At 42.2% G+C, this 22,403-nt stretch overlaps 1 protein-coding gene across 2 annotated transcripts in view; it reads left to right on the plus strand.

Annotated features, from left to right (window-relative positions):
• Positions 1-22,403, plus strand: part of LOC118584393 (synaptotagmin-9) — a 176,364-nt gene that overhangs the window by 101,636 nt on the left and 52,325 nt on the right. For both annotated transcript variants that reach the window (XM_036188606.1, XM_036188616.1), the window contains exons 4-5: positions 18,809-18,929; positions 20,808-20,979. In XM_036188606.1, the coding sequence (XP_036044499.1) occupies positions 18,809-18,929; positions 20,808-20,979 (293 nt within the window). The remainder of the gene's footprint in view (positions 1-18,808; positions 18,930-20,807; positions 20,980-22,403) is intronic.

Below are 22,403 nucleotides of genomic sequence, written 5' to 3' on the forward strand. Positions count from 1 at the left end.
TTTACTTTTCATGACTGAGCACTTCATAAAGACTTATTCTCTATGTGAGTGTCTATGTTAGCCATCATGCACTGTACAGACAAAAACTTCTCCAGTGATATCTGGGAGCTATATTAACCTATGGGTGTAGATTATGTTCTTTTAGCACAATAGTAGTATGTTCGTCATGGTGCTTATGAGCTCCCCAACTGTGTGTTCCTGTCCACATTCACAATACCAAGTATGTGTTTCCTCCTGTTGAGTGGGTCTTAAATTTAATCATAAAGCTGTTGGTTACCCCCATAAAATTTGTGCCACTATTATAACCATGGGAATTTTTTACCATGACCATCATTATTGTAGCTCATAAGGTTCACAGAGGGTAAGACTTGATGACTTATCTAACAGTACCCTGAATACCTCCTTCGGGTACTAGGAAAGCTAGCCAACAGGGAGGAAGCTTCATGTTGAACACCGATTTGATTTCTTCGTGTCCTGTATCTGAAGTGTTGGGTGTTTTCAGCAATAGAGTCTTTTCTTTTCCTGTTGCTCTTCCTCTTCATCCCTCTTTTCCTCCTCCTCCTCCTCTTCTGAGGAAATGAGTTTTTTTGAGACACAATCTCACTATGTAGATTAGGCTGATCTGGAACTCACTGTAGGTAGGTTGAACTTAGACTCATGGTCTGCTACTTAGCCTCCTGAGTGCTAGGATTAGTTACAAACCTCCCACACCTAGCTTATAAACTTTCTTTATCTAAATATGTTATATAGTTTTAAAGGAAATTTTTCCTTCGTAATTTTTCTTTTTGCTGGCATTAAGAAGTGGAAATTTCACATCTTTAAAATAGTTTGCCTTCCTATTGAACATAGAACCTTCCATTAAATTGAAGTATAAATTATATTAATAAAATGCATAAGTCGTCAGTGTTCAGTTCAAGTTGAAGAATTTGACATTCATGGTCATCATGTAAGACCAGGTCTAGACTATTTCTGTCTTTGCCAAGAGTTCCCTGGTCCCTTGCTCCCTTCAATTTCTCCAAGAACAGCTACATTCTCACTTTTGTCCCGTGATTAACTGCTCTTGACTTCACGCTTGTGTGTGTGTGTGTGTGTGTGTGTGTGTGTGTGTGTGTGTGTACAGGGAGGGTTCCTTTGCTTGTTGTGGTGTTTTTGATACTCAGCTGTGCTGTGGAGTATGGCAGTAGCTTTGTTGTTGTTGTTGTTTTTCCTTTTCATCTGAGCAGTGTTACACTCTATATCAGAATGTATTCCTTCCTCTGCTCTTGGACATTTGGATTGTTGATTTTTGGTTGTTTATTACTTAGATAATGTGAATACGTGGATAGTCTTGTATAAGTCTTTGAGTTCATATTTGTATTTGTTTTGACTAAACACTTAGAAGTAGAGTTTCTCAAGGTTGAGATAGGTTTTGTTTTTGTTTTTGTTTTTTTATATAAAAAAATAAACTAGAAGGCTGGAGAAATAGCTCGGTGTTAATGAGTACTTGTTACTCTTGGAGAGGACCAGAGTTCAGGTCCCAGTACCCACATCAGGCAGCTCACAGCAGCCTATAATTCCAGCCTCAGGAGATCCAATGCCCTCTTCTTGTCTCTATGGGAACAAGTACAAGTACACACACGCATGCACATTTTTTCTTCTCTCTCTCTGTCTCTCTGTCTCTCTGTCTCTCTCTGTCTCTCTCTCTCTGTCTCTCTCTGTCTCTCTCTGTCTCTCTCTCTCTGTCTCTCTCTCTCTCTCTCTCTCACACACACACACACACACACACACACACACACACACACACATTTGTTAAGGCATGGTGGCACATAACTGAAATACTGACTGAGGCAGGATTGGTACTTTAAAGTTACCTGGGTTATTTGTAGTGCACTTTGGAACAACCAAGGCTACTTTGCACAACTCTGTCTCACATACAATCAAACAGAAAGGGAAATGAAGGTGGTTTTTCTAAGGGCTGCTTTACATTCATGCCAGCTGTGCTTGTGTGCTCCAGCTGCTTCACATTCTTGCCAGTGTTTGCTGTTCCCACTGTTGTTTGGCCCATTCTAGTGGTGCATATTATTGTGATTTTTCTTTATAACTAATGAATCAGAGAACATTCCTATATATATACTCATTTGTTAAATTTACAGTTTAGTTTTTGCTGTTCAGTTTTAATTGGATTGTTTTTAATCTTCTGATTTGGAGGAGCTCTTTATTTTTGCCCACTTGTAATTAACCACCTGTCTAGTTAGCTTCAATAGTTTTCTATTTGGTTATCTTGGAGTGTCAACTAATTTCTCATTGATTCTTTGAAATATAGCAGGTGCACTTTAAAATTATGTTTTCTTTTACATTTTTTTTTTTATATTTTACAGTATTTCATTGAAAATCCCAAACTATTTTCAAAAGAGAGAGAGAGAGCAGGAATTCTGGTCCTGTTCAATGATGATAGCCTTAAGTTTTATATGGTTTTTATTAGGGCTGGATTTCAAATTATATATAATGTATTTTCCTCTGTTTGAATTTTTGTGTTTGTTTGTGTTCATATGCATGCAAGTATGTGTGAAGGCCACAAGGTAACATCAGAAACATTGGTGTGTGTGTGTGTGTGTGTGTGTGTGTGTGTGTGTGTGTCTGTGTCTGTGTCTGTGTCTGTGTATGTGTAGGAGTGCTCACCTATATGTGCAAGTGTGGAGGTCAGAGGTCAATACCTGCTATCTTCCTCTATGTTCTCCATATCACCACCACCAGCACCACCACTACCATCATCATTATTTTGGTAGTAGTGGGGATTGAACCTTGAGCCTCACACATAAGGCAATCACTCTGCCACCGAGCTACATTTTCAGCCCTTCTACCTTGTTTTTGAGACAGGGGCTCTCACTGAATCTAAAGTATGACACTTCAGATAGAGGGTCTATGAGCCCTCAGTGTCCACCTGGCTGCCTCCCTGCTGGATGGGGATTAAAGGTGTACCCTGCCATGCCAAGATTTTACATGGACACTGGGGTTCCAAACTCAGGTCCTCATGATTGCACAGCATGCAGATAATCACTCCACTCATTCATCTCACTAGCCATGTTATCTTTTGTGTTGAGATGTTTAATGTTTTTTTTTCCCTCTAGCTATTAATGTGATTCATTACATTTGGTATTTACTAACTTTGAGTCACCATGTGCCTGGAAATATACCTACTTGGTCCAAGTATGTTAATACTGATAGATTTTATGTGTTAATATATGACACTTTTCAGCTACATTTATGTAAGGGTCAGCCTATCACTTTATTGGCCTGCTTGGTATTGCTTTGGTGAAACTGTTCGTTGTATGAATCCCTGTCCCATCCTGGTTTCAGGGTTAGAGCAGACTCAGTGGAAGAGGTGAAGCACAGGGACGGTGCCGCCACCTTCTTTGTCAGTTTTCACTAAATTGACGACATGTCTTACTCTATCATTTCCAGTTCTGTTTTATCCTGGAGTGATTTTCTCTACCTCAAATCTCATGCTTCCTTATTGTTATTGCCACCCTGTGCTGAGCTCCAGTTCCCCAGGGCAACATCCTTACCTGCTTGGCCCTGATTCTGCAAGTTTAGTCTTTGTCAGAACCCTTGGCCGCCTGGGTCTCTCAGGGTCGATTCTCTTTGGGGTAAGTTCCCATCAGCTAAGCTGGGGGGCATTTCATGACAGCATCGAGGGCTGTAGTCATCACAGTCCTCACTGTGAGCCGTGTCATCAGTTAGACAACATAAAATTTACAGTATGCTATTTTTGACGTACAAAACAGGCAGCTTCACAGAATTCAGGCTGTTTCCTCTGAGGTGTCTGGAGGCTCCTGGAAGCTGGGAAAGCCTTCATTTCCTGATTGCTGGAGGTCTAAGACAGAGACCTGCAGTGCATAAGGTTGGGCACAAAAAATAAAGGAAAGGATTCCTAGTGAATATTTCAAGCTCCTTTTGCAGGGTGATTACTTTCTGTCTCACACTTTTGTTTTTGTTTTATTTGTTTAACTCATTTTTAGTGTGTGTCGAGGGGGTGGGTGTGCAGACACCTGAAGAGGCTAGAAGAGGGCATTAGACCCCCTGACGCTTCAGTTAAAAGTGGTTGTGAGCTTCCCAACATGAGTGTTGAGAATCAAATGTGGGTCTTCTGAGAGAGCAGGGATTGCTCTGGACCCCTAAGCCACCACTCCATCCCCCTAGTATTTTGTTACATTGTTGTTGCTTCAAGATAGAATCATACCCGGAAAGCAGGAGAAATTGCTTAGTGGTTAAGAGCGTTTATTGTTCTTGCAGAGGACCTAAATTCAATTTTCAGCACCCAAGTCAGTTAGTTCACAACTACCTTTGACTCCAGCTCCTGGGATCTGATGCATCTGCCCTCTGCAGGGACCAGCACTAATACGCACATAACACATTACATAGACCCACACACACATACATAATTTAAAATAATAAAATAAACCTAATACTTTAAAACTGGCTTGGAATTTAATATGTAGTTTAGGCTAGCATTAAACACAGTCCTCCAAGTGCTAGAATTATGTACATTTTCCACCACATCTGGCTCCTCTTACACTTTTCTATATTGTCCTAAACTCAGAAGATCTCTTGCTTTGCTATCCCTGAGTTTCTGGACAAAGTATTTTCTTAGTCCCCATTTACAACTCTTTCTGAATGAGAGAAGCCCCCCTCTGATACGCCACATTATCTAATGCAGCAATACTTCTTAATGACTAGAGACCTTATAAAATCAAGACAGTCTTAAGAATTTAGCTTAAAAAAAAAAAGCACTTGTTTTGATTCTACTAGTATCATTTGACACATTCTAAAAATCATCTTTTAATGAAGACACGGAGCTCATGGGATGGATGAGAAATAAGTTGCAGACCCATTCTTGACACTGATCAACTTTGTGACTGTGGGCCAGCCCACTGTGGACTGATGTTTTACAGTGAAAGTCATCGTTCCTCACAAGTTCTGTCTGCTGCCAGGGGAATTCTTACAGCATACTCCTTGTCTTCTTATCCACTCTGTAGATCAGACTGTAGAGTATCTTTGAAGAACAGGTTAGCTAGAGGAGAGAGTCCCTGCCCTGAGCTGTCTCTGATCAGCCTGTCTGTCCCTCCTGAAGAGACTACTGGCCTCATCCACCCGTGTGCTCATTTTCTGTTGGCCCACTGTGTGCCAGGCCCTGCTCCGGGAGGAGCACTGTGAGAAGACAATGAGTTAGCATGTGTATGTCAGCTGTGGCACCAACTGCTTGGCATATGTTATGGCAAAGAGTGGGTTCAGGCACAGCCTATGATTGCCCCTATTTGAAGTGTCCCTAAGATGGTCCCTTGTCACACCTTCCTGAAACTGCCCTTTATTGTACCAAATCTCCTCTTCCTGCAATAGTGTTAGACAATTGGACCCAGAGGAGAGTAGTCTGATGTTTGCACTTGGATTAAATGTAGATCCTCTTTGGCTAAAGCACCATTTGCCCCAGTTCTCAAATTGGATTTAGTTGAGGTACTGCCTTTCTCTCTTTTCCCACTAGTTGAAAAGGCAAAAACCATTCTTTATGATAACGGGTGGGACAGAAAGTCATTCCTGAGGGTGGGGATATAGTGAGGCAAAAAGAAGAATCTAGGTCCTTTTCTTCTTTCCTTTTCCCCCTCACGGTCCAACTTTTCTCAGTTCCCCAAATCTTCACTATTCAAGAAAGAATGTGACCACCTTCCCTGTGACTACCTTCCCTGTAAGCTTCAAAGAGAATGTTGGCTGTGGCAGGCCCCCTACATGGAGGAACTATAGGATCTGAAGTCAGGCTGCCTGCTTGGGAGTGTGGCTCCCATACCAAGTAGCCCAGTGACCTTGAGAAAGATAATTTACCTCTCCTATTTAACTTCCCTGGATAAATGTGGCAAAAGGAATGCACGGCTCTTGCCTTCTGCGTCTCAGATTGACAACTATCCTTTATTATTATTCTGTAATGTATTACATCCCAACTGCAGGCTCCCCACCACCACTCTGCCCGGTCCCTCCCACCTCGGCTCTCCCCAGATCCACTCCCCCTCTGCCTTCTTTAAAAAAGGAAGAGCAGGCCTCTCAGGGATAGCTTAGTTGAGTCTATGACCCTTGTTCTTGTGTTGTCCTGGATCCCTCTGGATCCTACAATCCTTCCTCCCCTTCTTTTGTACAAGTGCCCTGGCTCTGGACCAGTCATTGGTTGGCTATATTACCATAACCTCAGCATATCTTGTAGACAGGGCAGATTGTAGGTCAAAGGCTTTTATGACTGATTTGATGTCACAGTCCCACTGCTGGGAGTCTTGCTTGGTTATAGAAGATGGCCAGTGCAGGCTCTGTATTCCTTGCTACTAGATCTCACTGGGGTCACTGTTGTATTTTAAAAATGGCCGGAAGGAGTTACACCATACAACAGGGCCCCACGTGGGAGGTTTATTGAGGGAGGGGAGAGAATGGGGCAGAGACCCGTCCCTGGGAATGAGAGCAAAGGAAGAGAAAGAGCTAGGAGATGGGCAAGGCCCGCCTTTTATAAGAAAATGTAGCGAATGTGCACAGGGGTTGCTCTTAGTGGCTACAGCTGAGGATATATCCTGTCAGAACTCTAAGGACAGGCCGGTACATTTGCCTAAATGCTAACATTCCTCCATTTTGATTATTATAAAAAAGGTTAAGAGTTAGAAAGGGTAGCAGGAGAGGGGGGTATGAGGGCACTGTGTTCTTGAGACTGCTTCCTGCTAACCTGGGGGATATCCATCACCTTTGGGAGACTTGAGAAAGCTAGGGTGCTGGCCACATCCTGGGGCAGCTGGCTGTTTCTCTTCGCTGTCCAGGCTCTGTGGAACCATCAGGCACCACTTGGACCTGGCAAGATGTTGTTCGAGGTGGATTCAAGTCAACTCCCTGGAGCTCACCAGAAATCATGATGAGGTCACCAGCCAAGATGGAGGAGAGCCATGTGGTTGCTGTTAATAGTTACGTGCACACACACACAGAATTAAACAGGAGTTGAGTAAATAGAAAAAGAGAACCAGTGAGTGCTGAGCAAGACGAAGCTGGCTTCTCCATGTCTGATTCACACATTGCAGCAAATAGAACATTTAGAGAGGGAGAGCAGACAGACACAAGCAGATCTTGGAGCAAAGAAAAAGAAAAAATGGTGGAGAGTTCTTTCTCAGTTCCCCTACTGCCTGGTACAAAGAATGGTCAGTGGGTCTCCAAAAGATATCGCAAAGGGGCAGGGAGGTGTATGACACAGTTCCAAAGGATGAGGCAGAGAGAAGAAGATCCAAAGGCCTGAACGTTCTGGCATCTCAGGATTCCAGGGGGGGATCAGATTATGTGGGCACAAGCTGTTCAGTATGTCATCATGCAAGAATAGGGGCTGAGGGCTAAGAGCCTGAGAGAGAGACAGGTGCCTGATACCAGGACTTCAAGAAAAGCGAGAAGCCAAGGAAAGGACTGTGCTCAAGAAATGAAGCCTCCCATCTAGGGAAATGGTCAGAGGCAGGTAGCCCCACTAGAGACCTAATTGTTGGTATTGAATGGAAGGCAAAGATGTCAGTGAATGAGAAAGCAGATTTGTTGCAGGTGGAAGGAAACAGATCTGCTGCAGGTGGAGCAGGCCGTTAGAGTCATAGCATGAAGTGGGTACCTTTGGCAGACCCTGCCAAGGTATGCCACAAAGCAAACACACCACATGCAACAAAGTTAGCACAAGAGGGGGAGAGCTGAAAGTGAAAGAATGGATGGCTGCATCTGAATGGGGACTTGAGAATGGCAGGCAGACAAGAGGAAGGGTAGCGGGAAATCAGAGACAAAGAGAGGAGGAAGAGGCAAGAGAAGAGGCCAAGGGAGCAAACTCTGCCTGGTGTCACTTCTAAAGTCTGCGCATCTCAAGTAGCTGGCAGTGGAAAGGGATCAGGCAACAGGTCGTGATGTAACTGCTTGGGCAGCAGAGGTAGACTGCTGTTGCTGCTGCTGCTGCTACAAAAACCACTTTGAATTCATCTTAATGTTTTCTTCAAAAGTCAATTATGCTATACCCAAAGCCAGCACACAATGCTCACTTCTGAGGATGCTCTGAGATTCCCATGGTCTTTAACTAAGAACAAATTTCCATCTAAAATTACTTTTGTGACTTTTTTCTATTGAGATTGGAGGTTCTGTTTTTTGTTTTTTGTTTTTTGTTTTTTAAAAAAAACTACTCTGAATAGTTACTGAACATTTGAATTAAGTCCTAGAGCCTTTTGGGGGACCTTTAATTTTAGAAGAGAGCTGTCTTTCTTTTATTCAAGGACCTTCTTTAGCTAGACATGACCCCTGGGAAGATAGAATGATGAAAAAATTATAGGAATCTCAAAGTGTCTATTAGGAAGGCAATATTGAGAAGAGAAAGGGAAGAGGAGAGAAAAAAAGAAGATCCCATGCCCCAAATCCATTTGCCAGGGACACAAAGGTTTGGGATTCAGCTGCGTATTCCCATCTCCTGTTATGCTCCTAGGATGTGGACGAACATCATTAAGCAACAGACTTCATCTCCAGCTCTTCCCTCCAAGTCAGTCACACACTCTACCTAACCATATATCCTTAATTGTGGTTCTGATAACATAACAGTCCTGACCCAGAAATCTATAATGTCTCTTACTGTCTGGGCCAAGTGTTCGCAAGTTCTTGGCCTTTTATTAAAGAATTGTCCCAAAGGTGCACATAGATTGTAAAGTAGCAAAGAAACTTTCTTTTTCATCTGCATTATTGTTATGCTTTTAAATAAATATGGACTGCCAATTGTCACAGCTGGCTGTGTGAGAGAGAGTCCTCAAGGGATCCTAGTTATTATTTGTGTCTTCCTTTACAAGTCTCAAGAAAAGGAGGAGTTAGATTGTAAAAGAGCTTCATGTCCAAGTTTCTCTGTTTTGATTGACAGGCTTGGATTACATAAGACTGCTCACTGCAATGCCCCTTGCTGTGATACATCTGATTTTAATAATATGCATATCCAATCATGCATAGGCATAATATGGTAAATTGAGTGTTCCACATAAGTTTCCTCAGAGGACACAGTTTGTCTTACTGAACATGCACCCAAAACTAGTTCAGGCCAGATGGACCCACCTCCCTTTTTGTAAGGTATGTTGTAGGACATGTTTGAATGAAACAGGGCATGATCAAGGAGTTGCTAAGGGGAATAACATATCTCCATTGTTTAAAGTAGATATACATGTAGCTTGATGGGTGGGGTACTCTAAAAGGTTTCTTAGGTACATTGTTAGAAGAGGAGTGTGCAAGCCAAGTAGACTGAGGTTACTAAGCCTGTCTCTATGTTTGCCTGCCTCATTACCTGTCCCCTTCTGTCTGTGTCTGATCCATGGGATTACAGGGGATCAGAACAGCAACAGAGAAAAGCCTTTCCATTTGTTCAACTGTCTTATTGATACTCGATTCTTTTCTAACATATTGAAAGTTACTGAACAGATGGGGAAGCACACCACTTTCAAAGACAGCCCATGGTTTGGGATAGTGATAGAAGAGAATATTAGAGATCTCCTGTGGCTCTCACTTATGGATCCTAATTCTTCTTGTTGGAACCATTAAGAGAAAATCCAGCCCCTCTTCTGTGTGACAGAAATTCACATTCATGACAATAAGAATCTCGTGTTTTCTGATTATTATTTTTTAAGGCTTACAGGCTTACTGGTTACTTACTGTTCCTCCTATGGTTTTCCCATAATGGCTTGTCTTGTCACTATTTACATTCCAGCTACATCCAAATCCAGATGCCCAGAACAGAATTGGTATTTCAAGTAGGGGAGGGATGCTGATGCAACACCATCCCTCTTCAAACTATACCTCTGTTGGTATAGCCTAATGTAAAGTTAGTTTCTGATAGCTGTAACACATTTTGGCTACAATAAGAATAAAACCTGTGATTCTCATATGTGTTAGGTTACATCAACTTTGGGAATTGTACCATTAACTTTTTAGGCCCTCGTATAATTTATCAAAATAAATTTATTTTTAAATTGAAAATAGATTCTTCTCTCACACAATACATCCCAACCAAAGTATCCCCTCCCTCACCTCTTCCTAGCTCCCCTTCTTCAACTCTCCCCCAGACCCACTCCTACTCCCTTTCCTCTTCAGAAAAGAGCAGGTCTCCAAGAGAAGACAGCCAGACAAAACAAAACAAGATACAGTAAGACAAGGCAAAAGCTCTCATATGGAGGCTGCACAAGGCAACCCAATAGAAGGAAGAGTCTCAAGAGCAGGCAAAAGAGTCAGAGATAAATCCACTCCCCCTGTTAGGAGTCTCACAAAACACCAAGCTAACAGCCACAACATATATGCAGAGGACCTGGTGCAGACTCATGCAGATCCTCTGTTTGCTGTTTCAGTCTCTGTGTGAGCACTGCATAGTTGAATCAGTCGGCCATGTTCTCCCAATGTTCTCCATCCCCCTCTAATGCCCACAGTTAATCCTCCCCCTCTTCTGAGATGTTCCCTGACCTTTCAGGGGAGGGACCCCATGGAGACCTCCAATTTAGATTCTCTCCCTGGATCCTTTTCCATCTGCTGCTGAAAGAAGCCTCTCTGATTATGACTGCACAAGGCATCTATCTATAAATATAGGAGAATATTAGGAATCATTTCATTGTTTTGTTGTTTTGTTTTGCCAGTGTGTTTGGTTCTACCCTAGGTCTCTGGGCTATCCATTCTCCATTTTCTGGCCATCCAGGCAGTGTAGGGCAGGGCTCTCTTGCATGAGGTGGGCCTCAAGTTAAGCCAAACATTGGTTGTCCATTTCCACATGTTCTGTGCTACCATTGCCCTAGCACATCTTGCAGACAGGACAGATTGTAGGTGGAGGGTTTTGTGGTTGTGTTGGTGCCTAGGTTTGTTTCTCTTTCTGTACCTGCAGAGTACCTTCTCACAGCAAAGAGACTAGAATGTAGGGGTGAAGGCTCCAAGCCTGCACCAGATGGACCTCTCTATATTCAATGAGCTGAGTGGTAGTTATCCTCAGCAGTGGAGCCCTGTTGTCAGTTTTCAGAGGATGACCTTCTGTCATAGCATCAGCCTGGGTAGTTTAGAGATCTCCATGGTACCTCCTCTGCCAACAACTCAATCAAATGTTACCCAGTCCCACCACTGGAAGCTTTGCCTGGCTACAAAAGATGGCCAGTTCAGACTCTGTATCCTCTATTACTAGGAGTCCTCACTAGGGTCAGCTTCATGGATTCCAGGAAGTTTCTACTATGCTAGGTTTCCACACCACTCTCCCAATGTTCTATATCTACTTTAGGAATTGTACCATTGGCCTTTTAAGTCCTCCAAAAAATTATTGTAGTAAGTTTATATAATTAGGCTTTATCTATATCACCTATGGATCTTGAGTCTAGACTCTCATGTACTCATGAAGTCTGTTGTATCCTATCAAATTCTGCTGCTTCTTGACTGTTTTAAAAAAATGAAACTAGATAAGATCCAAGTAATTGGAACATTCACTTTAACACCATTGGTGTAACCATCGTGATCACTCTGGATATGAATTCACCTTTATTATTGTCTAGGCTAAATCATCTAGATCATTTGCAAGGATTTCAGGAGATAACTCACCATATGCCATGCTAAGGTCATACTTACTGTGCCCACACACATTTCCTGTTCTTAGTCTAGTAGCTTGGTTATAAAATGAAGAGACATTAGTCTGATAACAACTATTTTAAATGACTCCATTAACTAAATGAGTTCTGGTATTGGGAGGGTGAATACATGTTCATGACTGTGTGTGGGTATGCATGTGTGTGGTTCTCATGCTTGTGTAGCAATCATACTCAATGATTTTTGAAAGATTTGGAAAGCACCCATCAATAATGTATTCTGATAACATACCTGAGACAAGAACAATATTTGATTTTCTGGGAAAGTGGCTTAGTTTTTATACTTGGGAAGATGGCTTGCCTTTGCCAGCTGGGACCCAGGACTACTGGAAGCTCTACTCTATGTTCCCAGTTGGTTGGCTTCAGTATTCCAGAAAATATTTGCCTTTGGTACTGAGAAAAGTTGTGTACATAGTAGGCCCTCTTACCTAGTAGGTAAGATACTGTCAACCTTAGTATGTCAGAGTGAGTACCTGTCAGATTCCAAAGCCACCAAAGACATTTTTCTTTCTTATAAGAAGGGAAAGTGGCTCCATCAAGTTCCTCTTAGTGTTATGATCGTCATCGGTCCCATCTGCTACTGCAGCACGGGGATGCAGCTGGCTTCAAGTGTACACAAGTGAGAAGAAAGCTTTCCAGCCTGTAGATGGAATTCTAAACGCTCTTATTAAATAAGAAACACAGAGCCAAATAAATAATTAAAAGCCCAGAGATCGAGCAGTAGCCAAGAGCCAAGATCACCTTATCTTACCTCCTGGCTGCTGTTGCTTCCCCAGAGAGAGAGAGACCTTCTTCCTGTGTGACCTGACTTTTTATTGCCTTTCTGTTCTGCTTTCTCATTGGCTGTAAACCCAACCACATGACTTCTTCATCACTGCCTGTCTATACAGACCTCCCGGTCTCCATGGTTGGTACTGGGATTAAAGGTGTGTGTCACCATGCTTGCTATGTCCTTAAACACACAGAGATTTTGCCTGCCATGTGATCCAATTAAGGGTGTGTGCTACCACTACCAGACTTCTGCCTAATGGCTTGCTCTTAGCTCTGACCCAGAGATAACTTTATTAACATACAATAAAATCACATTTCATCACAAATAAAATATCTCCATACCAGCCACCTCTCAGAAGCCTTTGAAGGGAAAGCCCTAGTCACACAGGAAGGTCGGGCACTACGATGTCTCCTCACTTCTCCAGATAGCCCTTCTCTGAATCAGCTCCACGTAATTCCTTGCCAATGATCAGAGCAGACTGAATCTGAGGCTCAGAGCCATGCTGCAGTGCATGTGCTAAAAGATGTTGCCTTGCAGTAGGGTAGCACTGTAGAGGGGGAAATTGGGAAATTTCTAGATATTTTAGAAGGAAGAAATGACATGACTAGCAGATGTGGGAGGGTGAGAGGAGGAATATAGATAGAGTGACAACTAGATTTTTAACTTCAGCCCTTGGGAGGTTTTACCACACAAAGATGGAAAAGGGCTAAATAGGAAGGCTGGGGGAGGTGAGGGAAATGAGTTCCATTTGTAAAGGATGATTAACATTGAGATGCCTGTTAGACAACTTGCTAGGGATCTAAGGATGACATTGGATTATGAATCTATAATGCAAGGAGGAAACTAGGCTAGATATCTAAATATTGGAGCTCTTACGTGCCATACTGAATCAGGGATCAGAGAAGACAAGATAACATAGTGCTGAGAAATTTGTTATTGACCACAAAGAGCATTGCATGTGTGTGGTGTTAATTCCCTTGTCCCTTTGATCTCTAGGGTCAAAGAAAATTGTTCCTCAAGAGGAACTAGACCTAGAATACTTTGAGAACTTGTCATGTGGGGGAAAAGTGTGGGCTGATCCTAGCCTCCTCCGTTACTCCGAGAGGGATGCAGGTTCACTTGTGTCCCAGCACCAGCTCAGAAAGTGTCATCCTCCAGGCACACTTCCAATGCAATTAATCATGTTAATACCTATAAATAAAGTGCAACCAACAGTTACTTTAACAGTGCATGCTAATTATCAGTAGGATTTTCACTGAAAGGGCCCTCTTATGCTTTTTTATTTTTTGCCCATTTTGCCAAGTCTTGGGGTAGTATCAAGAATACCATAGGGTGTCTGAGGAGATGGGATGAGCAAATCATTAACAGAGGCCATGTTACAAAAGGACCTGGTTTAGGCTCTTGATGTAATAGTTGTGGGTGAAGATAAAGGGCTTCCAGAAGAAATCTTACAACTAAGATTGCAGTTGATGCTGTTTCTTACAAGGTTTTTGTTTTTGAAAGGGGTGCTTTAAAAACAGGGTTCCTCAGTGAGCCAGTCACACTAAGGAATATGATACTGGTAGGAAGAATAGCTAGGAGAACAGAAGTTCCATGGCCTTATGGCTCATTGGCCTGGAGCTCAGCTACCTGGGCAGCAAGCTCCTGGCATCTGCTTTGTCTCTGTTCCCCCAGTGCTGGGGTCACACATTTGTGCCAGAACACCATGCTTTTCACATAGGCTCTGATGATCAATCTCTGGACCTCAAGCTTGCAAGGCAAGGACTATTCCAGCTGAACTATCTCCACCACTCCTATGTGTTATTTAACTTTCATTATCATCAGCCATAAGATTAAATAGATAGGTAGGTAGGTAGGTAGATAAGAGTGTTTGAAGACATCATTTCTCTGTATAGCCGTGTAGACCACGCTCATCTTGAACTTGGAGATCTGTATGCCTCAATCTCTGGAGTGCTGGGATTAAAGGCTGCACGACCACCACCCAGCCCATGGTAGATATTAATACCCCATGGGAGAAATCTGAGAGTTAACTGAAACAATGGCATTGATTATCTGAAGTTAAGTGGACAGTCAAGGCTTTAACTGAGCTTTGATCAGTCACATTATATATCCAAGCTTTGGGGTTTTTAATACAAAGATTTAGACCATTTAATTTTAATGTCACTATTGAGATAGTTTTGTTTAAATATTTCATCTTATAATTTTCTTTTTATTTCTATTAGATTTTTCTCTCTGACCCTGTCCTCTCCCCATGTTTACCTGCCCTTTTTTGATTACTAAGTATTTTCACACACCTCTATTATCTCCTGTTTTTATTTTTTATTTTTTTAGCCATAAAGTCTTTGTATTATTTTTGTTTTTTCTTTAAAAGAACTAAATATCAAGGGGTATGTGTTACACATCCTTAACATATGTAAGTCAACTTAAAGTGATTTTATTCTACTTTTACTATACGTTATGCAAAAAGTACACAATTTTAGTCTTCTGTCTTCTAGTGAATAACATCAGTAAAATGAGTTTTTTGGGGTTTTTTTGTTTTTGTTTTTGTTTTTGTTTTTTTTTAGTATTGAGTTATCAATCCTAGGGATGACTCCAGCAACCCACTTGAGTTATGTACCCATCCTTTGTCCCAACAAAACACAGGGTAGTAAATACAATATTGTGGTCAGCATAGTTTCAGCAGCACCCTTCTAGTATATCACAGAGTGGGGAAGGAATTCACTGGAAGGAAGAATGCAGGAAGAATATAAAAGTGCACTAGCCAGCCAGAAAATACAAATAACATTGACACAATCAAATAACAGGCACAATCAGAGAAAAGGATTACAAGTTAGCAGACAGAGAAATTATACACACTTCTGAGAATTTTCCAATGTGCCCTGCTGACAGTGCTGCACTTGACCACACCAAGCAAGAGCCAATGAAGCACGGCATTTCCCTTCCCCTTGTATCTATCCTCCAGGGCACTCAGTACCAGTGACCGCCTGCGTTCTGACTGTCTGTCTCATAAGAAGGCAGGCATTCCTCCATTTCTTTATATTTGACTCTTCTCAGCATTCCAGAAAATTTACTGAGAATCTACACACTCCCTTATACATTGTTTTCTCAACAGTGGCACAAGTCACATTGTAGACTAGATAGCTGTAGCTTACCTGTGTAATGTTTTTGCAGCATACCTGGAATCTGTCTGACTGATAGATGCCAGTAACATATCCCACTCCTCAAAGGTGACAATCAGAAGTTGCTCCAGATTGTGTCAGTTACCCTCTGAGGAGCAAATTCACTTCTGATTGGCAAGTACTGCTTCAAGGGAATGTTCATGAATAGAGAGCCACAGGTTCTTGATCCTAAGTCTTCATCAGCTGATGGTGAGAAGGCAACATTACCATCAGATGCCAGTGGTCTCTGGCCTGGGAAGCTCATGTCTCCCCAGAGGACCATGGCTCTGAGTTACTATTGCAGATTCAGCCCCAAGACTCCGGGAGTCTTGTAGCCAAAATAGATGACCTAAGAATAAGGAAATGAGGGGATGGAAAGATGACCCAATGGTTATGAGCACTTGTTGCTCTTGCAGAAGACCTAGGTTCAGTTCTCAGGACCCACATGGTGGTTCACCATCACCTATAATTTCAGTTTCAGAAGATCTGCTCCTTCTTATTTCTGTGGACACCAGACACATAGTGCACATATATACAAATAGGAAAACACGTGCATGAAATTAAATAGATAAATCTATAAAAACAATTAAGTGAATGAACAGATGAATGGAAGCCCTAAGGATTATTCAGTGTTACTCTGAGGAACCGTGGTATTAGGATGTGTATATAGGAAGGAGTGGGGATATTTTATTGCTTTACTTGAGTCCTTCAATATTGAAATTTTACTGTCATTTTACTGTTTAATTCCTACTTTAAATTATGTGGGTTAAAGCATGTCAATATGTACACATGAATGCAGGTGACAGTAGCATTAATTTCTCTGGAAGATAAGTCACAGGAGGTTGTGAGCCTTCTGATATGGGTGCTAGGAACTGAACTCAGGCCTTCTAAAGAGGAAAATGCACTTTTACCCACTGAACCATGACTCCAGAATCATTTTATTTTTATTTAATCATTTTATAAATAAATAACTTCTATAAATAAAATTTTAGAAAATGTTTATAAGCTTTTTTTCAGGCACGGCCTTGTGTAACCCAGTCTGCCTTTGAACTCCATATGTAGCCAAGGAAAACCTTGAACTTCTGGTCCTTCTGTCTCTACTTCTCAAGTACTTAGAGTGTGCCACTATCCCTGGTTTTTAGTTGTTGCATGCTGGACAAGCACTGTACCAACAGAGTCATATCACAAACATACAAGATATCTTTGTAAATCACTTGAGGGTCAAGAATGTTCACTTTGATGATTATTTGTTTAACTTATGTGTTCTTAAAGATACAATTATGGATTTTAGTCTTAGAGTTTTTTTGTTGCTATTTTTCCTTTTAACTCATGAGTACACACTCTTACAATAGAAATATTTATGAATTGGACTCACCATGGGAGAAAAAAAGACACCATCACATACTTAGTACAGAAGTGGTACAGAAGGAATCTCACACCTCAGATTTAACTATGTTCCCAGAGAGACAGAATTAAAATGCATGTTTCACATTACAAATCTTTCAGAATGAGGTGCACAGTGTGAACCCCCAGCAGATATATGCTGAAAGAATTGATTATGAAACCTTCATGGGCATGATTTGGGCCAATCCTAGAATTACTTTTTTAAATTGGGATTCTCTGGGAAAGTTGAGGTAGGACAAGAGAGCAAGGTGCTGTGGAAAGGGAAACTAGAAATCAGGGATACAGGAGTGGACTTGAGTATAAACAGCAAACAGAGGGTTAGGCTTCTGCAGAGGAGAACACAGAACCACACAGCAACAAGCACCTGCCATGTGTGAAACCTCACTCCTGTACTGTGCCTCCCAGCCTTTCCCCACAGGGAAAGGTCTGGCCACCAGGTCTCCTGAGGTCAAGGCTCCAGAAACCAGGGCAGCTTGGGCTGCAAGGTGAGGTGATTTATTTGCATGAGGCAGGTGATGCTTGAAGACACAGACCAATCCATCTGCCTTAGCTACCAAACAGATCCTCTACCTCCTCCTCCTCCTGTGGAAGCAGTCAAGTCAGGAGGCTGGCAAGGTGACCTTCCAAAGCTGAATCTGTGCTTCTAAAAATAGAAGCATCCTCCAAGAATCTAGAATGGGAGGGGAGGCTGCAAATGTTGAGGGCCAGAACCCAAGTCCCCAGAGCATTGTCAGTATGAAATAGTATTAATTAGACTCAGGCACCCAGATCTATAACCTAGGGTGTCTTGCAGAAATTGAAACTAAATGAACTGGCTATTTTTCCCTCTTCCTAGTTAGACTCTCCTGGGCTTTTAAAAGGACAGGGGGGCAAGGGAGAGATTCTTATCTTCTGACCTACTTGGATTGGCTGTACATTGCCCACGGAGATGTCTTTCCCAGGATCTGAGTAGAGGGAATGGAGCTCCTTGAGATAAACTCAAGATGAGATATGGCTAAGTGGGACCTCAAGGAACAGACATGAGGGCTCCCTAAAGTCTGGATTCTAAACTTTTCTCACTGCATGAATCTTGTGCAGGACTAGGTTCATGTCCTGGTATATCCAATTATGTGGGAACATGAGGTCAGAGGCTGTCACTGCCAGGCTCATACAGTGTCTTTGTCCAGAGTTAATTATAGCTAGAAAATTCCATGATGTATATATATTCCACATGCTCCTGATCTACAGAAGTTGTTTGCCATGCTAAGGGTATATGGCAGTGTAGATTGGTGAGGAGACTGGGTTATGCCAGAGTGTGTGGGGACAGTGTGGCTCATTTGACTGCTCTGTGTAGAGGGGCAAGCATATGGGCTAGAGTGAAGCACTGCTGGAAAGACCATAGGAAGCTGAGTGTGGCTGCAGGCAGAGTCTCTGAGCTCTGCTAGGGTGAACAGCCCTGGTAGGCTCCTCTTTGCATAGCTTTGTGCCAAGAACTGTCCCTGGATCACAGCAGCCATGTGAGGAGAGCCACATGGAAGATCATTCTGGGAATGCTCTGTTCTAGACTTGTATGAGGCTGTGTTCTAGAGCTTATATGAGGCTGTACATGTGTGCTGGGTGTGTGGTGGCTTCCTGTGGGCATCCTCTTCGACTCTACCATCTTAAATATTGTGCTTCCATAGATGTAGAGCTATCCTAGTACACGGGTGGAGTTTCTGTGTGACATTAGGATGTCATGAACTGAACAAAAGGAGCAGAGTGCCCTTTCTAATACTGCCCTGCTGCTGAGCCTCCTGCATGTGGGCTGAAGACACTTTCTAATGCTTCAGTTTGTGCTTTCTTAACAGGACAATGTGGATCTGGGAGAGCTTATGTTTTCACTCTGTTATCTTCCAACGGCTGGCAGGCTGACCATCACCATTATAAAAGCAAGGAATTTAAAGGCAATGGACATAACAGGAGCATCAGGTGGGACATTCTTTAGTTCCTTGTCTGGTTCTCATTCAGCACATTATGAAATTCCTATTATGATACCTTGTGTCTGGAACCAAGCTGCCTACTACTTCTAAGTGTTGTGTGACCTTGGACAAGTCGCTTGACCCCTCTGGGCTGCAAATTGCCATTTGTAAAGTGTGAGTAAGATTAGTGTCTGTCCAATGAAGTTGTTGTATGATGAACTGAGTTAATGTGTATAAGATGTAGTGTATTAAGGTGCTACATGATGTTAGTTGAGTCTTCAGCCTTTGTCTACCCATAATTGGGACTTGACACACAGTTTGCATATTCTGAGGTAGTCTACCCAGCTTCACTGTCTTAGGCTCATTGAAGATTTGAGACAATTCTGACTCCTTTTAAAAGTGAACTATAGATCTTTTTTTTTTAAGTGAACCAAACATATACCTTTAAGTTGTAATCCCTGACACAAAATGTCTCAATATGCAGTTCATACTATGAGTACTCATACCTGCCTTGGCTAGGTGGTCACTAAGGCATAGACTAGTGGTGATACAAAGGCTGAACTCAAGGTGCCTGAGATGCAGTGTATTCCTTTGTTGTGGCTGATGGGTGTGTATGCATATGTGTGTGCATACATGTGCATACATGTAGATAAAAAGATCAGAGGTCAACCTCATGTGTCACTCCCAAGGAGTCATTCCCCACTAGCCCAGCTACTGCCCAGCTCAGAAGGGAGTCCTGTATCTCTCTGCTTAACCACACACATACTGCGCTCGCTCCTTACCCCTTCCAGAAAGTACTTTAAGCCAGAGGAGCTGTATCTTTTTTCCCTTGCTTAAAAACATCCTGGAGTATAAAACATAAAATATATCAATATGTTGGAATAAATGTCTTACCTGATCTTGATTTTTAAGAAAGGTTTTCTCAATGACCTGGACTCACTGGTTAGGCTATGAGTGGGCAGCAAACACCAGGGATCCTCTTGTCTCCACTTACCTTGCACTGGGATTACAAGTGCATGCCACCCACCATGCCCCGATATATGAACGGAAGATAGGATTTAACTCAAGTCTTAGGCCTGCATTTGCATGACAAGCTTGTTACTGACTGATATTTACTCCAGAATGTTGATACATTCTGTGTTCTATACTCCAAGCTGTTTCTAACCAAAAAAAAAAAAAAAAAAAAGATACAGCTCCTCTGGCTTAAAGTACTTTCTGGAAGGGGTAAGGAGAGAGGGCAGTATGTGGTTAGGCAGAGAGATACAGGACTGTCTTTTGAGCTGCATGGTAGTGAGGGGCAGTGGGACCAGAAGTGCCCCCTCCAGAGCACAGTCAGCCTGGTCACCTGTCGCTCTGCCATGTCTTCTCTCTTACTGATTGATGACTAGCTTGTTCCTTTGCAAACACACTTCCCAGTTCTTGAGGCCGTCCACCCCGCAGACTGTCCCATTCTCGAGGAAGTCAGAGCTCACGGAGCTAGAAGCATTCCCCTTCTTACAGGCCCAGTCTTTGAGCAAAGACCTTCATGGGTGGCTCAGAGTTGGGGTGCTGAGTCCTGTCCCCCACTCCTGGGGAATGTCTGTTTCTCTTTCTTTCACAGACAAATGGGTCCTGAGTTCTCATTGGAATATTTTCTAATTTGGCAACAGATGTTTTCACTCTATTTTTAAATTTCATGAATTTTGAGGCGACAGTGTCCTGTGTTTTTCCTTGAATGAATAACTTAATTATTCTAAGTAGTTGCTGCCCACATCACATATCACATGAATTAAAATCCTCAAACTCTAACTCTAGTCTCCAGAGAGAGAAAGGAAATCTTCCTCTATTGGTCACACGCACCCAGCATCTGCATTTGTCTTCACACTGCCCTGTTCTCACGTCTGTGCAGATCCCTACGTGAAAGTATCACTGATGTGTGATGGCCGGCGACTGAAGAAAAGGAAAACATCCACCAAGAGAAACACGCTTAATCCCATTTACAATGAAGCCATAGTCTTCGATGTCCCTCCTGAAAGCATCGACCAGATTCACTTGTCCATAGCTGTCATGGATTATGACCGGTGAGATGCCAAGAGCTCTCTCTCTTTCCGTACAGTCTCGCTGTTTTCTAGTCAGGATGGGAAGATTGGGGAGCAGCCATGTGTTCATCTGCGGTTCCAGGACACAGAGTGACCAAAGGGGAAGCACATGGAAGACAGGCTGACAGGGAGTCACATTGTCCAAACCATGCAGTGGAGTCCTCTCACTACACTACTTCTAGTTCCTTCATCTCTCCCCCCTTTCTTATCTTTCTTCTCCTCCACCTTCCCTCATCCCACTTCTTTCCCTTCCCATTTCTGCACACTTCCTGGTATCTCTGTGTATCAAACTGTGGCCCCACGGGTCTTGTTTTCCATTGAGCAGCCTCATTCCTTTAGTGGAAAGTTTCTATCCAAAACACAGAATGATTACTTTAGCCACGCCACCAACATTTCTAAATATATAACTTCAATCTTTTCTTTCCTTCTTGCACTGTGTTTAATAAAGAACATTTCCATCCACTTCAGTCTGAAAGCAAACACAGAAATGTTCTCTTGAAAAATGCTAGGTTCAGTATAGATGAGAGGGTACATTAAAATGTATAAGATGCTAGACTTTTAATTAATACAGCACAGAGGAGATATTTATAGCCTGCATTGTAGCCAATTGTGTATTTAAAGGACAGATTTGAAAAACAGCCATTTTAATATGCAAAGGAAGTACCAACAGGGAATTATACATGTTAAACCAGTCATTAGACAGAAATGCAAAGTCTCTTTTTAATTAGAAACCTCCCACGTGGTCTGGGCATAATTATAAAAGAAAAAATCAGTCTGACTTCTAATATAACCCCACAAATATTATTTGGAGCTAAATATTTTTCCATATACCTCTGAAATGTTAGCACAGTGGCATCAGTGACCTCAATACTTTTCCAGTAGATCCCTACATGAAGCATGTCTTGTCTTATGACACAGTTGCCAATGAGTGTGACAGCCCATGCTGGGCATAGACCTTGTCCTATCCTCTTTGGACACACACAACACCATAGTGCCAGGTCCCAGGAGGGGCTGCTGCCCACCAGCTGTGGAAGGCTAGGCTAGCACTGCTCAAGCTATTACCAAGGTTCCCGCATCAACAAATCTGATTATGCAATCTCTGCCTCAATTTAATTATCAGTAAACTCGTGAATCTGGCCTGGAAAAATTCATGGTAGTATCCACAGGGCTTCTGCATGCATTTGATTTAATGGGTATAGACTTAAATATCCCAAACACTCCATCCCCATTCCTTCTCCTTCTCCCTACACAAACAGAATAGAAATTACTCATCTTTTCTGGGAAGAAAAAGAGGTTATCCCAAAGAGTCAAAGAATGGGATACATCTAATTATTTTAAGGTAGATTATTGTTGTTATTATTATTATTATTATTATTATTATTATTAATACTAAGGAAAAAGTAAAA

The sequence above is a fragment of the Onychomys torridus genome, chromosome 1, assembly GCF_903995425.1.
Source record: "Onychomys torridus chromosome 1, mOncTor1.1, whole genome shotgun sequence".
Lineage (NCBI taxonomy): Eukaryota > Metazoa > Chordata > Mammalia > Rodentia > Cricetidae > Onychomys > Onychomys torridus.